At 43.6% G+C, this 24,626-nt stretch overlaps 2 protein-coding genes across 2 annotated transcripts; one reads left to right on the top strand and one right to left on the bottom strand.

The window, feature by feature from the left end:
- The first annotated feature begins 3,503 nt into the window (after positions 1 to 3,503).
- SSTR1 (somatostatin receptor 1) lies at positions 3,504 to 7,527 on the top strand. Its single transcript, XM_063160342.1, has 2 exons — positions 3,504 to 3,586; positions 3,962 to 7,527. Exon 2 carries the CDS (start codon positions 4,142 to 4,144, stop codon positions 5,342 to 5,344), a length of 1,203 nt encoding a protein of 400 aa, XP_063016412.1. The 5' UTR covers positions 3,504 to 3,586; positions 3,962 to 4,141; the 3' UTR covers positions 5,345 to 7,527.
- Positions 7,528 to 16,549: 9,022 nt separating this feature from the next.
- On the bottom strand, positions 16,550 to 17,963 carry CLEC14A (C-type lectin domain containing 14A). The gene is given in 3 exon segments (XM_063159388.1): positions 16,550 to 17,815; positions 17,818 to 17,918; positions 17,921 to 17,963. Coding segments are annotated over 3 exon segments (1,410 nt in total).
- Positions 17,964 to 24,626: the final 6,663 nt, after the last annotated feature.

The raw sequence follows: 24,626 nt of genomic DNA, 5'->3' as shown, positions 1-24,626 counted from the left end.
TCTTTGCACAGACTAGCCCACCACTGATCCTCCCTCTTGAACCCCAACTGCACCCGGAGCTATGGGCTTCTTGTTTCAATCCTCATTCTAACCCCAGGCACAGCCTAAGCCTTAGTCCTAGACTTCCCAGCATGGCCCAGAAGTTTATTTGAGAGATAACTCCTTTTTTCTGCCTTCCATGAGAGGCAGGCATTGCAACAAAAAAGGGCAATTGGAAAGGCTCTGTGTATGTCTTTGGCCAACCCGCAGACTGTGTTGAGAAGGTCAAGCTGCCCTTCCCCAGTTTGTGACAGGTGGATTATAAACACAAGTTTAGACCTCTGGTCTATTCATTACAGTAAAGTCCTTAGGCAAAAGGAAGAATTCCAAAAGAACAAAATTTCTAAGCACATTCCCAAATTAGAATTGGTTTATGTCAGAATTTCTGATTTAAAGAAATCTTTGAATGTCAAAACTATGCCAGTGTTGGTATTTAAAATGGCAGTATATCATTACTGAGATAATAAAATGCATTATTTCTGATCAAACATTTCTACTTTATCAAATAGGTGAGGTTAAAAATCTTGAGCAACATTGAACATCTGTAAAGATCAGTAGCTATAAATTCTCAGTAAATTAATACCTATAATATTTGTTAGAGGAACTGATCTAAGAGACTAAGCAGGCACTCAAACAATTCCTTTTTGGAAGGTGATATCATTCTCTATTGTGAAATTTTCTGTATCCAAAGGAAACTTCAGTGAATGGAGATATCTAACCTTCTGAGTGTATGCTATAGCACAGGGTACATTATTATAATTATGCCTATGATGGCATTCCTTTTTACTGGGCACTTATGTCAAGTAGGTATCTGTGTGATGCCTAAAGGGGCTACTACGGTTGCAGGAATCACAATTTATAAGTGATTTATTTTGAATAAATGCAGTAAGAAAGAACACCATGCTCACATCTACTTCAATGGAAGAGTTTTTACCAACCCTTTTGGGTGCAGGGCATGGACCAATCCAAGCATGGCAAAGTAATGTGAAATGGGCAATAGCATGAATGTCTTAATGCCAATTTATAACAATATGAAAGAAGGAAATCCTTTGGTTTGTGCTCCATAAGTAAATGACCCTCAAAACAAATGTTTATGTAAACAAAAATTGGATTGTATTTGAACTGTAGGTTTTCCAAGAGACTGAAGTGCTGAAACCAACCAGATGTTCTTGTTGATGGTTTTGCAGCTATTGACTTCTGCTCCCTCTCATATCAGTGACTGAAGGCTGATTCATATTCTCTAGTATACAAACTCTAAAGAAGATAATTCTTCAGCTAAATTTATGTAATTGCAGAAATTTGAGCAGTATCAGATAGCACATTGCAAGAAAGGATTTTCCATGGTGTTAAATATAATTTTTTTTCTCTATATGCTGGAAGCCCTGATGCTAACACATCAGAATATAAAACCTCTAAAACCCAAGTGTAAGCATGAATTTTAATTTGTGTGACATCCCCAAGTGCTCAAACATCTAGCTAAACCCTCATATACAGGAACAGTTATAGGAATGGTAAGATCATTTGCAAAAACTGTGCAATAAATGCATTTCTATATTAGAATATAAATACAAAAAGTCCTCAAAAGTCACAAAGTGTATCATCCAAATAGAACTTGTGCAATTACTAAAAACTGAATAAGGTTATTTATATAATGTGTAGGGGTGTATATATACATCTTTATGTTTTCACAATCTGCTCTTCAAACACGGAAGGAAAAGAAACAGCTTGGTAAGGATCATGCAAAAGTATGCATGTGCTAAATGTAATACCCTTGACAAGGTGTCAAAGAGCACATGCCCATCACATGGGAGTGCCTAGGTGTGTATGACTGGAGGTGATGACTGATATGGGGAAAGTCATTCAGTCAGAGATGTTACATGCATGTGTTTAAATAGATGCTGGTGTTGATGAGAGGTATAAGGATATATATGGTTCTAGAGAGAATAAATTCCTGACGATGGGTTGTAATCAATTGATGGTAATGCTGCATGTATCTGCATATTAAAGTGGTGGGTAGTGATAATATGCATAATTGTGATGGTGGGCAGACGGTGATAACAAGATGTGTGAACAGTAGGAGGTGATGGGTATGTGTGCACGGTAAAATGAGTAGGTTGCAAGGATGCATATGTGATGCTGAGTATAGCAGTGCTGTGGGGAGCATATAGCAGCATATGCACCGTGGTGATTTTTGTGTGATGTGGACCTGCTGTTCTTGACAAAAGTAGGTGGTGCTCTTGGGCAGCAGTTTAGCAGATGACCTGTGAAGAGACAGGTCATCACCCATACAGGTGTGCTTTGCTCATAGAGATGGGGGCTACAGCAAACAGAATAAATAAGCATTCACTGAGTATTTTGTGGGTATGCCTGTGCTGAGGGAATGTTGATGCAGTGAGCAAGTGTGAGGGTCTATGTGAACTAGTGAGTAACCATGTCTGGTTAATACAGAATGGTCGGCTGGTATATAGAGAATGGTCATGGTGGTATATGAAAATGGATTTAGTTTTATGTACACGCATGTAAGGACAGATGGTATGCTCAGAAAAATAACATGTAGAGAGAAGAGACATATTGCCCAGCAGGAGAGGTGTATGGGAAGGTCATGCTCCTTTTTTTTTAAGATAAATTTGCTTGCCAGAGAAGAAATGCAGCTTTAGGCCTACCTGAAGATATCCATGTGTGTCTAGAACTGGTGGTGAGGATGAGGTGTTTAAGATTTCAGTGTCTGCCGAGAGATGACAAGAGGAAGGAACTACAGGTGTATGTGTGTTCATCTAGAATCAGGGGGTATATTAAAAACAGCACAGTATAGGTCAATGTATAGAAGTGGTCGGTGGGTACAGCTGGAAGAAGTTATGTAGTGCATATATGCAGCATATGAATGGAGATGGTACCAATGGTTTGTATCACTGTACAGGCTCAGGAGGGTTTATAGCCTCCCCTGGTGTGGATACAGTCCTATCAGGGATATGCATATGTTTTAAGTATATATTAAGTATATATTTGTATATTTTACATAAATATACTATATATTTTAAGTATATTTTAAGAGAAGGGGTTGTAACACTGGCGAGGCAGCATGTGGTGGTTGAGCTTGAAGTGATCCTATGATTGGAAGCAGGTGTGTGGGGACAGAGGCGTGGACAACAGGAGATGGTCTTGGCACCACTGTGGTGTAAATAGTCATGTGGAGCTGCAGCGTGCAAATTGCTCACTCACTCTTGGATGTGATGGACAGAGGCAAAACACGTGCCGGAGTGTTACAATATGATGGGGGGGTATCTTTCGGGACAGAGTGTGTGGAGAGGGGCAGGGCTGCTCGTGAGTGATATCTGGAGTTGTTGGTGGTGGGACAGGACGAGGTCGGGGGCGTGGAGCTGCGTGGCGGTGGGAGGCACGGACAGCGCTGTGTGCCCAGGATTGAATGTCCTGTGCTTTGTCGCTCGGTGCCGTGCCTGGTGCCAGCGCTGTGAGATGGGCAATGCACTCGGTGCAGTGACAGGAGAGGGTTACAGCAGCTGCGTAGACATGAGGCATGCTTGCCTAGGTAACGCTGCTCACCCATGCAAGACCCAGGCTTTTTTCTTAAAGGACAAAGCGTAGTCCCTTTGCCACTGCTGCCCCTGGTCTGGACCGAGGTGCCGGGGAGGGCGAGCTGCGGAGAATGGAGGGAGAGGACGGTGGACGGGGAGGGGATCAGTGGAAGTGGGGGAAACAATACTGGGTGGGGAGAGAAGTGCGGGATAGGGGGCACTGAGTAGCGTGGGGCAGTGGGAACAGGGAACAGGCTGCCCTGGAGCTGCCGGATTTGCGAACAGCCGGAGGGCGGGATGGGAGGCGGGCAAGGGGAGAGAGGGGTGGGAAGGGACAGCCACTTACGTCTCCTCCTGTATTTTTTTTCTTTCCCTCCTTCTTTCCTTAGCTGGTGACGCGCCGCTGCTATTAATCATTCACCAGCCGGGGAGCAGCAGTTGCAGCCGCCTCTCTCCCGATGCCCGCGTCCCGCAGCCGCCGCGCCGGCATCCCTGACGGGATGGTGCCCAGCGCAGCCGGCGGCGGACGCCTGCTGCTCTGAGCCGGGGCGTGGGGGTCCGGGCAGAGGATGCTCCCCAATGGCACCTGCCCCAGGCTTCCGGGCGGTGCAGGCAGCGACAGCGGCCACAGCGACAGCGGCGGCAGCGACAGTGGTGGCGGCGGAGCCGGTGGCGCCTCGGAGGAGGCGGCGGTGGAGGGCATGGACTCGGGCGGCAGGAATTCCTCTGGCGCTCCGAACAGCACCCTGAGTGAGTCTCAGGGCAGCGCCATCCTCATCTCATTCATCTACTCCGTGGTGTGTCTGGTGGGGCTGTGCGGGAACTCCATGGTCATCTACGTGATCCTGCGTTATGCCAAGATGAAGACTGCCACCAACATCTACATCCTCAACTTGGCCATCGCGGATGAGCTGCTGATGCTTAGCGTCCCCTTTCTGGTCACCTCCACCCTGCTGCACCACTGGCCCTTTGGCTCCCTGCTCTGCCGCCTGGTGCTCAGCGTGGATGCCATCAACATGTTCACCAGCATCTACTGCCTGACGGTGCTCAGTGTGGACCGCTACATCGCCGTGGTGCACCCCATCAAGGCGGCCAGGTACCGCCGGCCCACGGTGGCTAAGATGGTCAACCTGGGTGTCTGGGTGCTTTCCATCCTCATCATCCTGCCCATCATCATCTTCTCCAACACAGCAGCCAACAGCGATGGAACAGTGGCTTGCAACATGCTCATGCCAGAGCCCACCCAGAGATGGCTGGTGGTCTTTGTGGTCTACACTTTTCTGATGGGCTTCTTGCTGCCTGTGGTGGCCATCTGCCTCTGCTACATCCTCATCATCGCTAAGATGCGCATGGTGGCCCTGAAGGCCGGCTGGCAGCAACGCAAACGCTCAGAGCGCAAGATCACCCTCATGGTCATGATGGTGGTGATGGTCTTTGTCATCTGCTGGATGCCCTTCTACATTGTGCAGCTGGTCAATGTCTTTGTAGAGCAGGATGATGCCACCATCAGCCAGCTCTCTGTCATCTTGGGCTATGCCAACAGCTGTGCCAACCCTATCCTCTATGGTTTTCTCTCAGACAATTTCAAGCGGTCCTTCCAGAGGCTGCTCTGCCTCAGCTGGATGGACAACGCTGCAGAGGAACCCATCGACTACTATGCCACTGCCCTCAAGAGCAGGGCATACAGCGTGGAGGACTTTCCCCCAGACAACTTGGAGTCAGGGAGCATGTACAGGAATGGCACTTGCACCTCCAGGATTACCACCCTCTGAGGAAGCATTCCTGTCCCCCAGCTCCCTTACTGCCCCCCAGCTGGAGGGTGAGCGAAGCCAGGGCTGTGGCATGGGGAGGCTGGGAGGGAGGGGATTTTGGTCCTGCCCACTCCCACCAGTGTTTAGTGCAAGAAAGAGCGAAGAAAATCCCACATCCTTGATTTGCTACCCCCCTGCACCCTGGTTGCCCCCCCTTGAAAGCCAGTGCATTCTCTGATGCTGTGACATCCACTGAGGGAATTTTGGCTCTCGTGGGTTTGGTAGCTTAGGGTCTGGGGGCCTGGCTCTGCCACTCTTCTCTGTGTATGACAAGTGGCTGTAAAGGTCCTGCAGTGACTTCTCTCCCTCCATCTTTTGTACAGTTTGCCCTTCCCCTTGGCTGGTGGAACACCCCAGGCCACTGAGTCGAGCCTGCTTCAGTCAAGCCCCAGCATTCAGGCTCAGACTCCCCCCAGCTGAAAATGACCCCACTCAACATCTGTCAGTACACACCTCCCCTTCAGAGATTAGAAATGCTGGAAAAATTCCCCCCAACACATACCGTGCCCTCACCCAGGAAGGAGTGAGTAGCCTCTCTCTGTGCCTACCTTTCCCTCCCCTGGAATAAAATAGAAAGCAGGTAGCAAAAAGTCCCTGAGAAAGAAGCAGCATAGTCACAGAGATTTTTTTTTTTGCTTTGCAGACAGCTTCCAACTCAGTGGGACTTTGGCTCTATGTGCTACTTGGCCAAAGCAGAGTAGAAAAGGTCTTAGGAAAAAATCTGATTATTGCTGTGCTTTGGAGCTGTGCAGCAGGTTGCTCATGATGGGAGGTAGCAGTCCCGTGACACACAGGGAGCAGAGAGCTGGGACTCACTGAGATGGGAGCTGGGGGGACTGCTGAGTTGGGAAATGTTTGAATCTGTCCACACACAATAAAAAGCGTGCTGATAATAAAGTTTAAAGGGAGCATAGACTGTGAATCTGCTATCTTGAGCCTGCTCCATCAGCCGTGAAACAGCAATGAAGGGAGCTGAGACAGTTTTTGAATTACCTGGATGATGGCAAAGTCACTTTAGCCTATATGGAAAAAGGGGGAGTCATTTAAAAATCTCCACCAGTCTCTGAAATAAATACTTGACAGAAAAAGTAGCTGTTCAGTAATAGCTATTACCCTAGCTCCAGTTTCTTCTGTTGCACTAAAAAAACCCAACAAAATGGGTTTCATATGTTGCCAATGTAATATACCGACCCAGAGCTTCTTAATGTTTCATTTCTGAGAATTGTTTTTAATGTGTGCCAGATGTCTTCTTGTTTGATTTTTATTTGATTCTAGTCACTGTGTTGTGAACGTGTTTTTCTGAAGCAATTTATACTGTGTACTTATGTCTGTGGTGGCTACTTGCAAGGTTGCGTTTAAAATGGGTGATGCTCAAGAAGGCTTCTTTCCAGATAAAAATGTTGTCTTTTTTCCTAACTCTTTCATTTTCATTGTCTCCCCCACAGAAATTCTCTCTTGAATTTTCTCTCTTCTCCTCTTATGACAAAACAAATTTCATATAGACAGATGAAGCTTTCTTTGATAAATGACAGCTGATTAAATGAAACCTTCTCTCCCTACTGCCTTTTATCCCACACAGAAATGTTGGTACAGACTGTGTTGAAATAAGCAGCTATGTTTTTTGCTTTCTACCACCTATGCTAACAGTGTCACACAGTGGCAAGTCTCCCAGTAGCTGTAACAAATCACTTCTCTAGCACAATACTGTGGTTGTATCAATTATAACTACTGGCAATATGAAGCAAGAGACTGGAAAAATCTCTAGTAGCAGCATACCCATAGCATTGTACTCGTAGCTGCAGTGCTTAAGTACAGTGTAAAGTGTAAGGTTGACAATTAAGGCATCTAGTATTTGTGGTGGTGGATTGACTACAGATTTTTTGTTAAATTATACCCTTTAAATTTTCTCAGCAGCAAAAAGCAGGATGCTACTTTGTACATTTCTTTCACCGAAACTTAGGTACTGTTAAATGAATGTATAAATTTAGTATTTCAAAGTTGTCTGATTCAAAGTCCATCAAAATGAGAGAAAAAAAGTCTTAATTCCCTTCAATGGACTGTGAGTCAGCTCCTTTTAGTCTAAAAATTGCTAATGTGGAAACTGTTACATCCTTATTAAAATATTTCATGAAAAGCTTTAACAATTGTTCAGTTTCTTTTCTTTTACTTCCTAGTGGGCACGATTTTTAAAGAAAACTTGCAAATAATAAATTTTGTCATGTTTTACATGTACATATGGGGAAATGAGGATGAAATCACTTTATAAGCTCAATTAAATTTTCACAGAAATCAAATGTCTGCCAAAACAGTAAAATGCCCCATGACATCCATGATGCTATTTCCAGGGCTTCACTTGAATTCTCACTCACAGTATGTTCAAGATGGCATCAATCTCATAATCTTATGTGGTCCTTTTCCCCCAGGCATATCCTTATGTATGATCAGATTAGTCAGCCAAACAGAGAGTCAGTCTACTTTTTACTGTTGAATTTGTTTCACATCAAACACGATGAAGCAAGAGTGAAAAAGCATAGAGATTCATATTGCATGCTCAGCTTTAATGAAAAGTTGAACTGGGTTTTGTTCTTTCATTTTTTTTTCTCTTTGCCTTGCAAACGTTGCAATGGAAGCCTGCACACCTTCCAGCATATGCACTTCAGTTTCAGTTCTCCCAGGCACATCGCAGAGGTTGGGTTGGGCCTTCAGTAGATGGCAGGCTTGCCTTCAGATGGATGGGCTGATTCACTCCCAGCCAGCGCTGCCCCTATGATTCCTGGCTCTGTGTGGTTTCAGCTGGAAACAAAATTTGTTTATTCCAAACTAACGGTTGTTCCTGCTATTTTTCACTCTGGGAGAGGTGATCAACAGCAGTAAATCATTCAATTTAGCTTAGAAATAAAGTTAGTTAGTTCATTCTGTGTTACTATTCTGAATAGTAGAATATAACCACTGGAAAGATTAAAAGTTGTTCTCATGAAATAATATGTACCAGAAAATAAACAGAACTCTTTTTAAAGCTTTCCAAATGGCAAATAAGAGTATTCAGATTTCATATGGAAATTATTTTAACTAATGCTTAATTCACTGAAAAAATAGTACAGTGGTTTATTTCTTGGTGACATTTTGACCGTTTTATACAGCTGCAAGTAGGTGAATTGTAATGTGTAACCAGTAGTAATTTTTTTGATATTTCCCCATGAGTTTTGGTTTCTATTTTAAAAATACTGCATCCACTTTGTCATGGAAATTGGCCTTGTGGCCACTGAAACACAGGCAACATTTGCACTTTGTTTAGCCTGAGACCTATACCCAGCAGTGGGACATCACCAAGCAGTACCCAGTCAATGGACTGGACTGTTTCCTGTGGCATGTACTCCAGAGAACAGCCTTCACATGGAACTCGCACCAGGTGGGCAGCACACATCAGCTGCAGCATTTTCCCACTCAAAGAAAGGTGCACAGGAAATCACTCTCTCACCAGGCTTCCCAGTGCAGTAGCAAAGACAACACGTCTCAGAATCCTGAGGCTGGCTGCTGCCTGCAGTTAGGGGAATTGAACAAGACTGGTCACAGAGGCCCTTTATATCTGGACAGTGGATGAAAAACGTGATGGCTGCACGCAGATATTCTGCCTCTTCAGATGGTCCCTACAGCAGAGAATATTACACAGAGTATGATTTCTTGGCATTCGACTCTTAAAGAACCCATTTGATATCTTCACAGAGAATGAGAATCAGTTTTCTGAATGTGATGAAAGAATTTCTGAAATGCCAGCTTTCCAGTGAATCAGAATTTTAAAACAGCCTTTCTGGTTGTTTCTGAAAATCTAAAAATCTGAATTTCTAATGTATATGGCATTCCCTATTAACACTGACTATTTGCTGTATTTTAACTTGTTACCAAAATCAGCATCCTAATTCTAAATATGAAACTAAGTCTTACTGAAATAAGAGAACCCAGTGATGTCATATATTCATGTTATATAAGGTTTGACTTTACTCTGCCATATTTCTAGAACAGTGACAATTTAATGTCTTATAATCCTGATTAAAAAAAGATCCAAGAAAAATAATTTCAAAAAAACAGAACAAATTAGCCAAGAAAGAAATATCAATCCAGCATTCTAAACTCTGTGATATTAGTCCCTAGGAATCTTACTTGACACCAGCGCTCTACAGACAAGAATGTGAATTATGAATCTCTGGAGGAGAATAAAATATTTCTACTGAATTGTGTATTTAGCACTTCCATCCTCTTCAATGTAGCCCTTATTTGGCTGATAACTTCAGACTAAGCCACAGGAAGAAAGAATGGTTTACCAATTAGATTTCTCTTTAAGAAAAATGCTTTTAGATATTACTTTTTGTGGAGAGAAATGGCCAAGAAAAATAGGTGGACCTGAGAGTATTTAGAAGTATATCATTAGACAGCTACAAACCAAGCAAAATTTTGACAAGACAGATGCTTTTCAACAAAAGCTAAGTATGCCCACTCCCTTCCAACTTTTTTTCTCCAAAAGCCTAAAATCTGGATTTGGCAGAGCAATAAGCAGCTATGAAGCAGAAATAGCAAGGTGTTGTATCTTGCCTGAGGTGTATAGGTTTTTGTATCCAGTCTGGAATACATTTGTCTTTATATGATTGTCGTGTCTATGATGGTTAGGGTCACCTTGGAAACTATATAAATATATAGAAAATTCCTTCTACTCTGCATTACCACCCCCCACCTCCCCCCCCCCACAAAAATGCCTTTTCTATAAAGGCTCTTACACTGTGTAATATGTCTAAGGGCTACTCTGTGGGTTCTGGAGCTTCCTAACTAGAAAGGCTCAAATAAATGTGCCCAAATTCACAGCATAGGGAAATTGTAGGACAGATAACAATTACCAGATTTCTGACTTGGGATCTGAATTGTGTTGTATTTATGACTTGGAACAGGATTGTATGGTCTCCACTTACCTTGTTGGTGACAGTGCTGTTGTCAGTGCACGTGTGGGCCCTGCCAGCCCAGGGAAAGATGCTGGAGGGTGCTGGACTGCACTGCACTTCCTAAAGCTGAGCAATGCCAGGTGACACCAGTGCTGCTGCCACGGGCTGAGTGTGGCACAAGCTCAACTCAGGCACACAGCACTTGCTGTGCTCAGATTCACAATGGAAAGCCCAAGGGATTGCTGCTCAGCTGGAGTGGTCCAAAACGTGGCAAAGCTGGATATCTGGGGGAGAACAGATATAAAAGAAGGCCAAACTGGTGGGTACTTGATACTGAGAAGACTGAGAGAGAAGGAATCTGATATGGAGAAAAATCAGGTATGTGATGGCTGGGAGAGGCCATTTTGTTAAGAACAGAAGAAAGTAAGTAGACTCCAGTACAGGCATTGCAGGAATTTGGCTCTTTCACATAATTAACTTCCACTGTTTAGAGTACAGCAAATTCATTAACTCCCAACTCAGCAAAAAAAAAATGAAGTAGTGCTTTTTATGTCAGGTGCTGTTTTTCAATCTGACTGTTATTTTTGAAGGTTAGAAAGTATCTAGGTATTTTTTCTAAGAACTAAATGACAATTTTGATACTTTATGGAATTACTAAAAACTCAGGAAAACAAGGCAGAAACAGATAGATAATAGATTTTTCTGAATGTTAATTTATTTTGGATTTTTAGATGCCTTGAATTTCACAATTTTTTCCCTTTGTCATTAAAATAGAGAAAAAGATCTAATAATTTTTTGCTTAATACAAACCAAGAAGAATCTCATATTGACAAGACAGAAATTGAATACAGAAGAATTTTCACTCTCTTTCACTGTCACGAAGTAAAATTTACTGAATTTCTTACTTGAGCAGAATCTTCAAAGTTGCTCAGGTTCCAATGACTGGGAAAAAATCCTTTCCCTTAGAGAAAGATATACTCCTAAAAATGAAAAGAAATATAACACATTCCTCTGCACAGACATTACAGACTTTGATCACTTATAATCCCACTCAAGCTATCTGTAATTATGATCTTATGTTATGTTCCAGAGAACAGAGTAAGTCATTCTTATCAGCCAAAAACACAAGGCCAGCTGGTTACATTCCAAAAAACAAAACCATGCTTTTCTGACAGGTTATAACCCATGTGCTGTTCCTGCCTTAATGACTGAAAATATTTATTTGTTTGCAAATCACCACATTTTGAGTAACACCTGAAAACATATGCAGCAAGAAGATGGTTAGGACAGATACACCCTGGTAAAGATGGATGCTTGCCTGTCTTTCTCATCTTCCCTCAGCTCATCCTCTCTATGAACTTGCAGTCTTCTTTCTCTTATATTACCCCTAAAATACGTAAGAGTGGTTGTTTCCCCATTTTTCTGACTTAGAATGCAAAAAGACTGGCAGGTGGAAGGAGGGGAAGGACATAACAAATGCAGGACCACTGCCACATCTCTGCATTGCCCAGCTCCACCGCTGCTTCCACTCTACCTGGAGTACCGTGTTCTCCTCTGGAGCTCCCAAGAGAAGGATGTGGATATGCTGGAGTCCAGAGGAGGCCACCCAGATTATCAGAGGGTCAGAACACCTCTCCTACAAAGACAGGCTGAAAGAGTTTGGGTTGTTCAGCCTGGAAAATAGAAGGTTTCCAGTACCTACAAACAACCTCGCAATACCTACAAGAAAGTTGAAGACAAACATTTTCCTAGGGCTTGCAGTGACAGGCCAAAGGGGAGGGGCTTCAAACAAAGAGGGTAGGCATGGATTAGGTATGAGGAAAAAATTCTTTGCTGTGAGAGTGGCGAGACACTGGACCAGTTTGCTCAGCAAAGTTGTGAATGCCTCATCCCTTGAAGTGTTCAAGGCCAGGATGGAGCTCTGAGCAACCTGGTCTAGTAGAAGGTGTCCCTGCACACAGCAGGGTGGTGGAACAAGATGGTCTTTAAGGTCCATTCCCATCCCAAACCATTCCATGATTCTGTGATTCTACTCAGCAATACAGAAAAGGGAAAAGATTTGCTTGCTAACAGATGATTCCTTTTACACATCCACTTCCAAGTCTTCGAGTCCCAGACTACAAGCCCAGAGGAGAAAGACAAGGCTGCATACTGGGCAGAAGAACTGGGGGAAGAAGAAAAGATATTAACTTTAATGTTTTGAAGCCCTGGGAATGTGGTTACTGTTGCTGCTGCCCTGCTGTGCTTGCCTTTTAAGTCAATTATATATCTTTACTGAAATATAGGAATTGCCACACTACAGCCTTGCTAAGTGTCCACATACTGAAGAAATAAACAATAATATTTCTAGAAGGAACTACGTTGCATCTACCAATGGATTGACGTCCACGTAACAATGAGAAAAGAAAATTGGGATTCAAAACACAAAAAAAATTAAGTGATAGGGAGTTTCCAGGGGAAGCACAGAATCCATTATATTTTTAATATTCTTTAAGCTATAGGATACACTTAAACAAGGAGAAGTGTTGTCAGAAGTACTCAAATTTTTCCAATGTCCACTTATAGATTTCATTTCAATCCCACAGAACACAAAATTAAGCCTTTAGCAGCATAAATAATATTTTTTTTAAAATGTGGAAATTAAAGTTTTATTTCTGATTATTTGATGAAACAAACCATTAAAAATTCATCACTTGCTCATGAGTAAAATGTGCAGCTGACAAATGATATGCCTACCAGTCAAACTGTATTTGTAGGAATTAAGGAAATCTGAAATTGGCAACATGGGACACTTTTTGGATAACTGTGATAGACAAGAGATCTGGACATTCCTATTCTTTGCAGGAATCACCATTTTCAAATGTATACTAACGGTTTCTTGCTATCAATATTTCATTACAAATGTAAGCATTGTAAGACTCACAGATACAAAGTTTATATGTGATTTATATGGCTTTAATGTGGGATGAAATAATATTTTTTCCTATGCTGGAAAAACAGTTGGAATATAATGTGCTTATATAATGTTTATTCTATGGCATGTGTACAACATGAGAGAAAAGATTTTTCTCTATCTTTGCCATGTTTTGGAAAAATGCTTGCATTTGATTGTGAGTTTTTTATGGGGTGTTACATAATATTTTTTATAAAAATTGCATCCATTTTCATAATCAGACACTTTTATTATCTCAGTACTTGTTATGATTATCTGTACTCATTATGTTCTTACTTATTCTCCTTCTATGGATGTAAACAGCAAACCCTGCTCTGAATCTGCCTAGCAGACCAGTGAATCATGATTGTGATATCAACCAGTGGTTGCGTGACAGGTATGTGTTGGTTTCTTATTCACTAAAGACACAATTTGATCAAGAGTGGAAAGCAAAAATGATCAGTCCTTTCTCCCAAAACCTCTTCTTTTTGGTCTGAACCATTAGAGAAAGAGAAATTCATGCATTTCAAAGATTCTCAGGTTCCAAACAAATCCAAATGCTATTTGATTTGTATTCTACTGACTGCAAAAATAAGGTTAAAAACCCCAGACATACTGAACAAGATCTCTAACGTAAAAGCAATAATAAAATTATGACAATTTAACCACGCCTTGCAGAGGCAGAAAGCACCATGAGCTTGCTTTTAAAAAAGTGACTTGCACAGCTGGAGACATAAGTAAGCTGATTTTTCTGATTTAATTTTAAATGTGTATTTTACAGGCATTTAAATATAAGTAGTCTCCATATGCCTTCTTTACAGTCAATGCAGAGAAAGGTTACTTCCAGGATGTAATTCATAGGTCCTGTTTTCAGCATCTAGTCTAAAATGAGATTAATTGCCAGCACATTTTTCTCTCGATAGGCAGTACGGGTGTCTAGGTGAGTAAAAAAGTCTAGATCAATTATTGGAGATATCTACACACGGTAAGATGGATCCCATCCTCATATGCAAAACAGCCTGGTTTCACATGAGTCAAATTATAAGCTGGGGAGAACACAGTAGAACCCTTGTGTAGTCCTCTAGACAAATGTCTAATGATCCTGAATTGTGTGAGAAACAGAACTCCCAAATCAAAACATAATTTCACAGGAAGAGGGAAATGGGAATTATGAGACAGGTGAATGGCTTGCAAGGGCATGAACTTGTATATTTTAACTAAATAGTCTGAGTCACATACTGAGAGATGCCAAAATAAGTAGGCAGGTGCTTAACTCAGCACTTAATTGTGTGCTTGGTAAGACTCCAGAAACAGAGAATGAGAGAGTTTCTAGAGCTTCAAAAAACACACCTGGACAGTCCCATCAGACTGTCAGAAGAGTTCAGCTATCTGATACAAGAGAAAGATAAAACATACAGAAAATATAATTTAGAGAGGCTCTCATTCATCTTAGCTGCTATTTGCTTATACAGCCCCAATAGAAGAAGAGAGCTCCACACACATCATCCCATAAAAGAAATTACTTACACTGACAGCAACAGAGGTGTTATTAAGAAATAAAGCACTAATGGCTGAGTCATTTTCCAAATCTTTGCACATCTGAATGTAGAATCAAGCCTCCTGCCCAAGCTCAAAAATGCCTGCCTTCTGAAATATAAATGTCAGATACACAGATTTAAAAAGTATGCAGATTATGAGTCACCTTGTAATGAGTGGCATTCTCACCTAGATGGATTTAATTCCTGTCATGATACAAGAGAATTTATGGCTACAGTCAGTCTGAAGGCTCACAAATACCAGTGACCTCTTTACCAAAAGCAAAAGACTGTTTCCCAGATGGCAAATGCCTATCATCATTAGAGAGAGAGAGAAATAAAAAACTTCTACTTATGTAATTATTTATCCATAGCAGATGATTACACCATATTTATCATCAAGTCTTTGCTTGCAAGAAAAATAGGTAATAATAACACACATTATTTTTAAACAGAGTTCTTCAAACTCAACAGGAAAGTGTCAAAATTAAAGTAGTAGTAAGAATGTCAGCTCTCAAGAGAGGAAAACAAACAAACAAGCCAAGTGTATTTAAAGAGACATCTCAGAGATTAAAGTTCTCTTAAGGGAAGAAAATATTTCCCTATTCTCCCTGCACCCCAAAAGGCTTGGATGAGACCACTTAGATATGTATAACTGCACTCAGAAAACCTTGAATCAATATTTAATATTACAACTTTAATTGAAAACCAACACCATAATAACAATAAGTGAGCATCAGCACTCTGAACTGCACAGAAAGCAAGTTCTGCAGCCAGGTTGAAAGCTCCCCTACAGGAATTCCCAAGGGAAATCACAGAGGAAGTGTTTACCTCATTTAGAAAAGGGCACGAGCAGTGAATCTTTCCTTATTCTCCAGGGACCCCATGGAAAACAATATATCTGACTAAAGAGAATGAGATTTGTATGATGTATTTGGACTCACGTTAATTCCTCTCACAGTGTGGTGTGTCAGCACCCTGTCTGATTCTAAGGGAGCCACATATTGCACACAGAAAGCAAGTTTTGTAACTACCCAACAGGAGAAAAACTGCAACTGAAAAAATTATTGTCTGCTACAATAAAAATGAGTATGAAGTAACAAACAGGGCAGTGATTTACATCATCCTTTATTTTTTTCATCAGCTGAAGTATAAAACTGACTCCCCATTAACCTCTCGCTTCCTCAGCAGTTTAATGACTTTCTAAGTATAGAAATGCTCTTTCATCTTTTAAGAATGTCAGTATGAAAGCACATGGGTTGCAGTTTCACCAAAAATTATGGCAGTTCACCTCTCCAAAAGTTCCAGCAATTAGATTGAAAGCGAGAGCCTCCAAGTACCACTCATGCAAGGAGTGAATTCTAAATTACAAGATGCAAGTGCTCAAAGTGGCCCACTTTATGCTTGCTCCAAGTAAGGCACCAGACGAACAGCTTCTGAGAGGATAAAAATGCACAATTGTTGCAGCTGCAATCGCTCTGTCGGCCAGGCTGATCTATTTATATTTTAGTGAAATCAGCACCGAAATAACTGTTTTTCAGACCGACAAAAACTCCGGCTGTCCAAAGACTTCAATCCCCTCAAAAGAGCACCGCTGTGCGCTCCTGCGTTTGGTAATGTCCAAGCCCTGCCCAGCGAAGTCCCGCGGCGCCTCTCCCTCGGCTCCCGCGGCAGCAGGGCTGGGGCAGGGGGACGTGGGCAGCCGAGCGCTGGCCCGGGTGGCAGCTGCCGCTCGGGCAGCCCCGAGGGACGCGGCCTCGGCGGTCCGGGGCTATTCACCGCCCGCTGCGCCGCTGGGCTCCGCGGAGCCTGCCTCTGCCTTGCTGCCGGCCTCCGGCGGCTCCTTGTCCCCGCGGCCCTCGGACTTCTTGTTAAAGCAGATCTTGAACACCCCCAGGACGGTCATGACCAGGATGACCAGCACCACCACAGCGACCGTCACCAGGATGAAAACGTAGTTGGAAGAAGAGGAGGAGGAGGAGGAGGAAGGCGGCGGAGCAGCCGTCTTCTCTCCGCCGGCGGCGGCCGTGGCGGGCGGCTCCGTGGAACCACCGGGTGTCGGGATAGAAGGACGCTGCCCTTCCGCCCTGGCACCCGACGGTTCGGCGGGGCCACCTGTAGCGGTGGGGGCCGGCCCCGTGCCCGGGCAGGGAGTTCCGTCCGGGCCGCCCGGGATGCAGGCACAGGCGAAGCCGCCGGCGGCATCGCGGCACCCGGCGGCCTCGGCGCACCGCCCGCTGTCGGGGGTCGTGCGGCCGAAGAGGCAGGGGCAGAGGGGCTTCTCTGCCGCCTTCCAGGCGAAGCCGCCCGGCTCGGGCTGGCAGGTGAGCCGCACCTCCCCGCCGGGACACGCCACTGTCAGCACGGTGCCCGGCGGGCTGAAACCGGGGCCGCCGCTGTGCTCCTTGAAGGGGAGCCGATAGCCGAGCTCAAGGGCGCCCGCGGGACGGAGGTCGGGGCAGGCGCCCTCGTACTGGTACTTGCAGAGGTAGCCCGGGCTTTTCAGCCGGCAGACCTGCTCCTTCCAGCCCCATCTGCGGTCGTCCTCAGGGTCAGGAGCCAGGTGCAGCCCAGCGCAGCGGGCGGTGAGGCAGGACGGCAGGGGCTCCTGCCACCACTGGCCGAGCGCAGCCGGCACCTCCTGCGGGGCCGTTCCACCCTCGACGCCCTCCCAGGAGAAGCCGCGGAGCGGCTGCTCGTTGTGGGTGCAGGCGGACGCGCTCCTTTTCAGCCCGACCCAGAACACTGCGGGCGCGGGCACCGCCGCGTCTGCCAGCAGCTCCAGCAGCAGGTCCAGCTCCTGCTTGCCGGTGACCCAGGCGAGGCTGCCCCGCAGCTGGTCGCAGGCGCCGCGGGCCTCGGCGTACGAGACGTTGGCGAGGTGGGCGCTGAAGCAGGTGCCGGCGGCCAGGCAGCGCACGGCGGCCCGCGGGGAGGGCGGGCTCCGGCCCAGGGCGCAGGCCGCAGCCAGGAGCAGGCACCAGGGCCCGGCCCGCCTCATGCCGGCGGCGGGACGCGGCGGGCTGAGGGGCGCGGGCTGCCCCTGCGGCTGTGGTGGCGTTCGGCCCCGGCTTGGGCTGGCCTCTGCTGCCCGCGCCGTCCCTCTCCAGCGCCGACCCCGCTGCCATGGCCCTCCCCGGACCTGCCGGAGGAAACGTGTCGGGAGCCGTGGCTGACCTCGGCATCCTCCGTTTGTTGGAGGGCCCAGGACAAGCAGCTCCCGGCGCCGCCAGGAAGCGCTCGCCCCGCCCGGCGGGCGGGTGTCCAGCTGCCGGGTAGGACTCTGCCTTCTCCGCTGTCGGAGGGGCAGGCGGGTGGCGAAGTCCCGAGCCGCAGCTGCCGAACTGAGGTCACCCGGCCCTGTTTTCAGGCCCCTGTCCCCGAGATGCCCGGCCCATCTTGCTAGCTTACCGGAGAAAAGCGGTCCAGCTTCAGTTATCTCTTCCTTGAAGGATGGAGGTTTCTTGGTAGTGAGGCTGTGCCATCAACTCCGTAGCTCCGGATGCAGGGGGTGATTTAAGAGTCACAAAATATGATTTTGGTTTCTCAGTAATTGCCGTCCATTTGGGTGCCAGTAGACTTGGTTTTGTGGAAAAGAGTTTTTCATAACAAAACAAGAGCTTGTTGGTTTAATTCTAGATGAATTTGTATTTTTGGTTAGTTAAAGTGTTGAGATGCTAACAGCTACCTAAGTCAAAGTTTACGGTGTTGTTGCAGCTGTGTATTCAGAGCTCTGCTGTTTACTGGAATTGTACCTCTTGCATTCATTCTTCTCCATGGTGCACCAGGGCAGAGCATTGAGCTATTTGCCTGTGTGGATCAGCACATGGAGATTCTTACTGCCTGCCTGCATTTTAGGCTGGAAAGATGCAATTCATTTTGCATCAGGAAACTTTATCATCTGCTATTTAAATCCCTAGTTTTTCACCAGACCTGGCTTTAAATGTGCCCAAACGAAATGAATTGTTCCTTGAGCCCCCTGTTTTTCTTGATGATGTACAAAAGCTGTGCTTCTGCACTACCTGTTAGTATCTTGAGCCATTCTCCCCAAATCGGGTTGATAGGTTTGGGAGACAAGAGAGTTTGCTACAGCTTTACAATTATTTTACTAATTTTACTATTTGCCTAATATTCCACTGCAATCCTACAGCTTCACTTTGTTTTCTCTTTCAAAATTGAGTTCATTTATTAGAGCCAAACAGAAGCTAAACTTATAAACAAAAGGAATGATGTAGAAGCCCCAAAATTTTCATATTATTCTTCAAACCTAGGACAAACCTGAGGGGGAGAATGCAGCTAAGTCTTGCATCTTTTCTCAGCTGTCAGCCAAGAGCGTGATTTGAGCCATCTGGGCTGGCCTCTGCCAGGTAATTGATGGCTATTAGTGCCTCATTTCACACAGGCCATGACTTTAATTTACTAGGCTATATATGAACCAGCAAATGGGCAAACCAGTTTAGAAACAATAGGTTAGCTACCAGTGCCCTGGGCAGTCCAGTCTCATCAGAGGAACTTGTACTGCACAGAAAGATGAAAACACTGTGTTGCCAAAGCTGGAGAGTTTTGCCAGCTGAAAATAGAGGCGGTGGCTGTACACCTACTTGACTTGCCTGTAATTTGCTCTCCTCTCCTATTCCTGCCCCTGGATGTCCTGCAAAATATTTTAAAAATAGCAGGTCTGATGGATCTCCAGAAAACAGCTCTTCTTCTGTTTTTTTATTGTTCTTTGTAGTTCTTACATTTAGGTAAATCAGAAATCAGTCTTCATGGGGCTTTTTCTGGAGAAGTCCTCTTTTGAAAGAGAGGACTAGCTACTCCCACACACATGTGAGGCAACTAAACTTCAACATATAAAGAAGGCTTTTTTACACAAACATGAATGTTACAACTGATGGGTGTATAAGCTGTAATGTAGCTGTTGCTTTCAATAGTTAAAGCCTTATTTAGACATAGTCATCCCTTAGTCTTTTTCCTGTAAGATCATAGCCCCTGAAAACACAGTGGTTTGCTTTAGTTGTATTTTAATAGGTGCCATTAAGTTTTATTTTTATTTCATTATGTAACTGTATCTATCTTATAATAATACTTACAGTTTTACTAAGGAGCTGTTTGAGAAGTGCTGACTTAATAAAATTACTTTCTTCTTTTTGGGTGGATTCCTTTTGTATTTTTATAAGGTAAATTACAACTATTCTTTTTGCAACTAACCAGGAAATATGTCATCTGTATATCAGCACACACTTGGCTACTGCTAGGGCCTAAGGGGCTGTAATTTCATTAGAAGGAGTCTTGTTGAGGGATACAGCATCCAGGTCTTGCTAAGAGCCATATTTTACTTCTCAGAGGTAGATGGATGGCACAGTATGGATGCCTTGCTTTCAAGGGGACATGTGAAATGATCGTGTCACACTAAAATGTGTAGAACATAAGGACAGTAAATTTCTCTTCCCCAAAGGGGATACAGGAAAATGTCTGGAAATAGATCTGTCTACCTATTATGCAACAAAACCTGGAGACAGTATCTAATACCAGAAGCAACTATCTTTTCTGCTAGTGTAAAGGAGGGCTGCTGATGTGCACCTCCATTTATCACCTGGTCTGTTGCATGATACAAATTTGTTTGGGGCTGGAAACCATGGACAGGGAGCAAGAAATGAAGATCAGTGTCCAGGGAGCACTGCCTGTTTGCACAGCTTCAGCCTTTTAGCTTGCTGCAGCCTTGCAGAGTCTATGCCATTTGTCTGTGGTCAGGTTGTACAGTCCCTATGAGCTCTCTCCTTCCCTCTGATCCCAACTGGTATCTCTACTGGATCCAGACACCCTTCTGCTGAATTTGTTGTGGGTAAAGTCAAAACTTACTTCCCATCTTTCCATGTTCTGCTAAGATATAGGTTATAATTTAAATAACCTAATGTAAACAGGTATTTTGAACAAGTGAAAATTGCTGTCACTTGGCAATGTGCCTCAAAAATTATGTGTTAAATCCTCCTTTGGTCACTAAGTTCTCCATGAAACAATATCTATATCATATAAAAATATATATAATATATTGTGGTATAATATGTAAAAAAATATATATATATGGTTTATCAAATAAGGCAGCCCTACATTTCACATGTAACTTGTGTTTAGGCAAAGTATTTTCTCACTAAACAGTTATATTATTCTTTAAGAAAATACTTTAATTTTAAAAATAAGACCGTCCTGATGTCAATGACAACCGTGTTATTTCAACAGTGTGACAAGATTTCTCGTTAATTTCTCTGCATTCAGGCAAACAACTTGCAACAAGGAGTAAAAATGCCAGGTGGAATCCAGCATCTTTTTGTTACTTTTCCAGAGAACAGGATAGGAAATTAAAAAAAGAATTTCTGCCTTATTGTAACAAATTGCACGATCGTAAGAATTTAATTATTCATCTCTCAAAAGGACTTTGTAGATTACAAGGTTCACTTACAGAGTTTGGAAAAGACAACCCAGCAGGGGTCATGCAAGTTCCTGTCTACTGTAATAATAATTTCCAGTGACATTATCACATAGCTATGGGACTTAATAACAAGGAATGATATCTAACTGCTGGTATGAACACAGTGGTATATCTGTTACGTTTATGACATAGACATAAAATATAACTAATCCTGACCTCCTAAGGGGACATTTATTAGATGAGTTGCATTGATGTGGCTGTAGCATTACTCCATATGCATATGTATGTTCCCCTTAAAGCCTGATCAGTTTATATGTTCATGTTTCCATTGCTAAGTATGCAAGAAAAAAATGTATTCTGTTACTACTTCCACTCATCTTTAATGAGTTAAGGAAGGTTCCATTCTGTAATTAGCTAGGCGAAATGAACTCCAGAACTCTTAAATTAAACACACTAAATATTTTCCAAAAATACTGTAGAGTATAAATATTTTTTATTCTCACTCTAGCTTACTCCCTTCCTTTTGTTGACTGGATAATTCATACTAGTTCCATCCCAGCCTTCAAATTCTTCACATTTCCTTTATTATGTAGCATGGTCAGGCCCCACATGAGCTTTGTGCTGTGTATATGTTGGTGTAAGGGGGTCCTCAAGAAATGGAGGTGGGTATGGCCATATGGTCTATTTTGCTGTAAAAAATGGCAGAAATAGTAAAAGCTCAAATGATTATGAAGAGAGAAAGAGGAGAGGAGAGGAGAGGAGAGGAGAGGAGAGGAGAGGAGAGGAGAGGAGAGGAGAGGAGAGGAGAGGAGAGGAGAGGAGAGGAGAGGAGAGGAGAGGAGAGGAGAGGAGAGGAGAGGAGAGGAGAGGAGAGGAGAGGAGAGGAGAGGAGAGGAGAGGAGAGGAGAGGAGAGGAGAGGAGAGGAGAGGAGAGGAGAGGAGAGGAGAGGAGAGGAGAGGAGAGAGGGAAATCAGCACAGGGTAAGTTAAAGGAAGAGAGAGCTGCAGCACAGAAAAAAAAAAAAACCACTAGGCAGGAAAATAAGGAGTATACACAAAAAGAAGTGAATAGAGAAGAAATCAAAGGAAAAGAGAGAAGTGAGGTCATTCACCAGTGTTGAAGTACCAGAGTGGTAGAGGGAGCCGAGGGGCCGTGTCTGTGCTGCCACTGCCCGATGTGGCAGCACTGCCGTGTGAGCTGGTGCTGGTGCCCACAGCTGTGTTTGCGCAGCTGGGCAGCCCCCACAGCAGCCTGATGCCACGTGGTGCAAGGCTGTGGGCCAAGAGCAAAGGACAGTCACATCCAAAGAGGCAGTTACCACATAAATTGAGCATGTGGGTGTTCAAGCATATCCTTTTAGCCAGCTGCAGGAGATGCACTGTGTCCTGAGGGATGTTGGTGGCCTTGAAGCTATTTTGTGGCTTGAAGGCCACCCTTAGAAAGCATTATTGTGGTAAGTTCAACACCACCTTCATGCAATTTGCTTCCTGGTCCACAGGGGTACTATCAGTAGCCAATGCAAACCATAGGTTTTGGAGGCCTGGGAAAATGCTGAGTTCTGATGTCCCCTCATCCTAGGAGAAAAGCAAACAGAAGAGGAGAATTAGAGTCTAATTCAGATTTACCCCAGTCCTATTACATGTTTCTAGTATTTTATCAGATTATGACCTAAATAAAAGCATTTTTTGAAATCAGTGAATTTTCATTTGAAGTGAGAAACACCTACATTTTTAGTAACTACCTATAGTATTGTAATTCCACAAAAAACTTCTAGGACTGGCAGGCTTTTTGGGATGAGACAAAATTTCCTAGGGAAATAAAGTAAAATAGAAGGAAATCTATTGGTAAAGAGCTGATTTCACTTCCTGGCCTTTTGCCCAGACTGACCATTTCAGAGAGTCTCGTACTATTTGCTTGAAAATGGGTAAGGGATACAGACTAGTAAGAATAAAAGCAAGAAGGAGCAGCTGTGAGATGGAGAGGCAGCAGATGCTTGTCTACACAAGCAGCTAATTCAAAATGAAAAAAATAAAAGGAAGGAAGAAAATTCTGAGCCTAGTGAAATAATTGTTGTCATGGAGATTATGGGAGGTAAACATACCTTTTATGGAAATATTTATTGCCATTCTTTTTGTGAGACTAGACAGACTAAAAAGGCTTTAGTTCACTTTATTGATGCATTTCCCTCCTTTCCCTTTTTATATAATGACAATTCTTAAAACATTTCCTTCTCAAGAAAGTCTGTTTTAAATATTCCTCATTGTTTGCTTGCAAGACATAGAAGCAGAGTATCTGCTGAAGGGGGAGAAGAGAATCTTGCTGAATGGCACATGGCTTTTTTCCTTTCCTGTTTATCATAGTAAAAAGGCCAACAGTGCTCTCCTTTGCACTTGTGTGTTAAATGTTCAGCAGTACTTACTCTTGCTATCCTAAATGATTCTATCAGTTGGTACCTAGGAGCCTGAAATTTCACAGGAAATAAAGACAAGGGAGTGCTTTATATGCTCGGGAAGAAGTCCCTTTTGAATGCAGATAGGCTCAAGAAAAAAAAGATCAGTGTCTGACTTTGGACTTCCCACACACCAGTATGTGGAATATTCAGGACTGGGGTGTTACTCTGTGTCTAATTAAAATAGGAAAACTAAATCCATATCTTTATTTTCCAGAAATGGTTCATGGTCTAAGTACTGGATGTGCCTTACCTGCACTTCTTTCATGTGAAGGTTAAAATCCTAGCAACTCTGCCAGTTTTTTCTCAATTTAAATGAAACAAATATCTCTGTTATGACATATAAAGATGTTGTTTTTCAAAGATTGAGGTTTATCAACACTAAAGACATCAAGAAAAAGTAATTTCAGAATACAGTCAAGTATTCTCTAAGCAATTACGCATTCACAAGGTAGACCTGATCACATTTTCATCCATGAGCAGGTTCTGTTACTTTAATATAGTTTAAAATTTTTTTTAATATAGTTGTGTGCCAGGCCAGGTTTGATTGATTTATTATTTCTGTTCAATTATATCAGACAGCAGCAGCGAAGATACAGTCCTTGTACTGCTGATATGCATATCTCAGGGCTGCAGAAAACACATGAACATCCTGTGTCTCCTGCAGATCTGTGCAGACTGAGTCCCACCTGAGCCTGTCATTAATCTGTTCTGTGGTGGGTGTGTATGTGACAGGAAAAGTGCTCCTCTGCAAATTGTGTACCTGGTGGGTATGTTATGCCCATTCTGCCCATATCTGGACACTTGTAGTTGTTCTTCCTCTATTATTCTGGGAACACTTGAGAAAGATATGCATCTATTCAAACGATAAAATAAAGCCCTAACTACTGTTTGGCTAAAGACAAAAAAACAACCCTAGTGTCCATATAATCATATTTAAAACAAGCCATGAATAATAGGATGTGAAAACA

Source organism: Melospiza melodia, chromosome 6, assembly GCF_035770615.1.
Source record: "Melospiza melodia melodia isolate bMelMel2 chromosome 6, bMelMel2.pri, whole genome shotgun sequence".
Lineage (NCBI taxonomy): Eukaryota > Metazoa > Chordata > Aves > Passeriformes > Passerellidae > Melospiza > Melospiza melodia.
The sequence above is the reverse complement of the archived record's forward strand: the minus strand, read 5'-3'. Positions and strand labels throughout refer to the sequence as shown.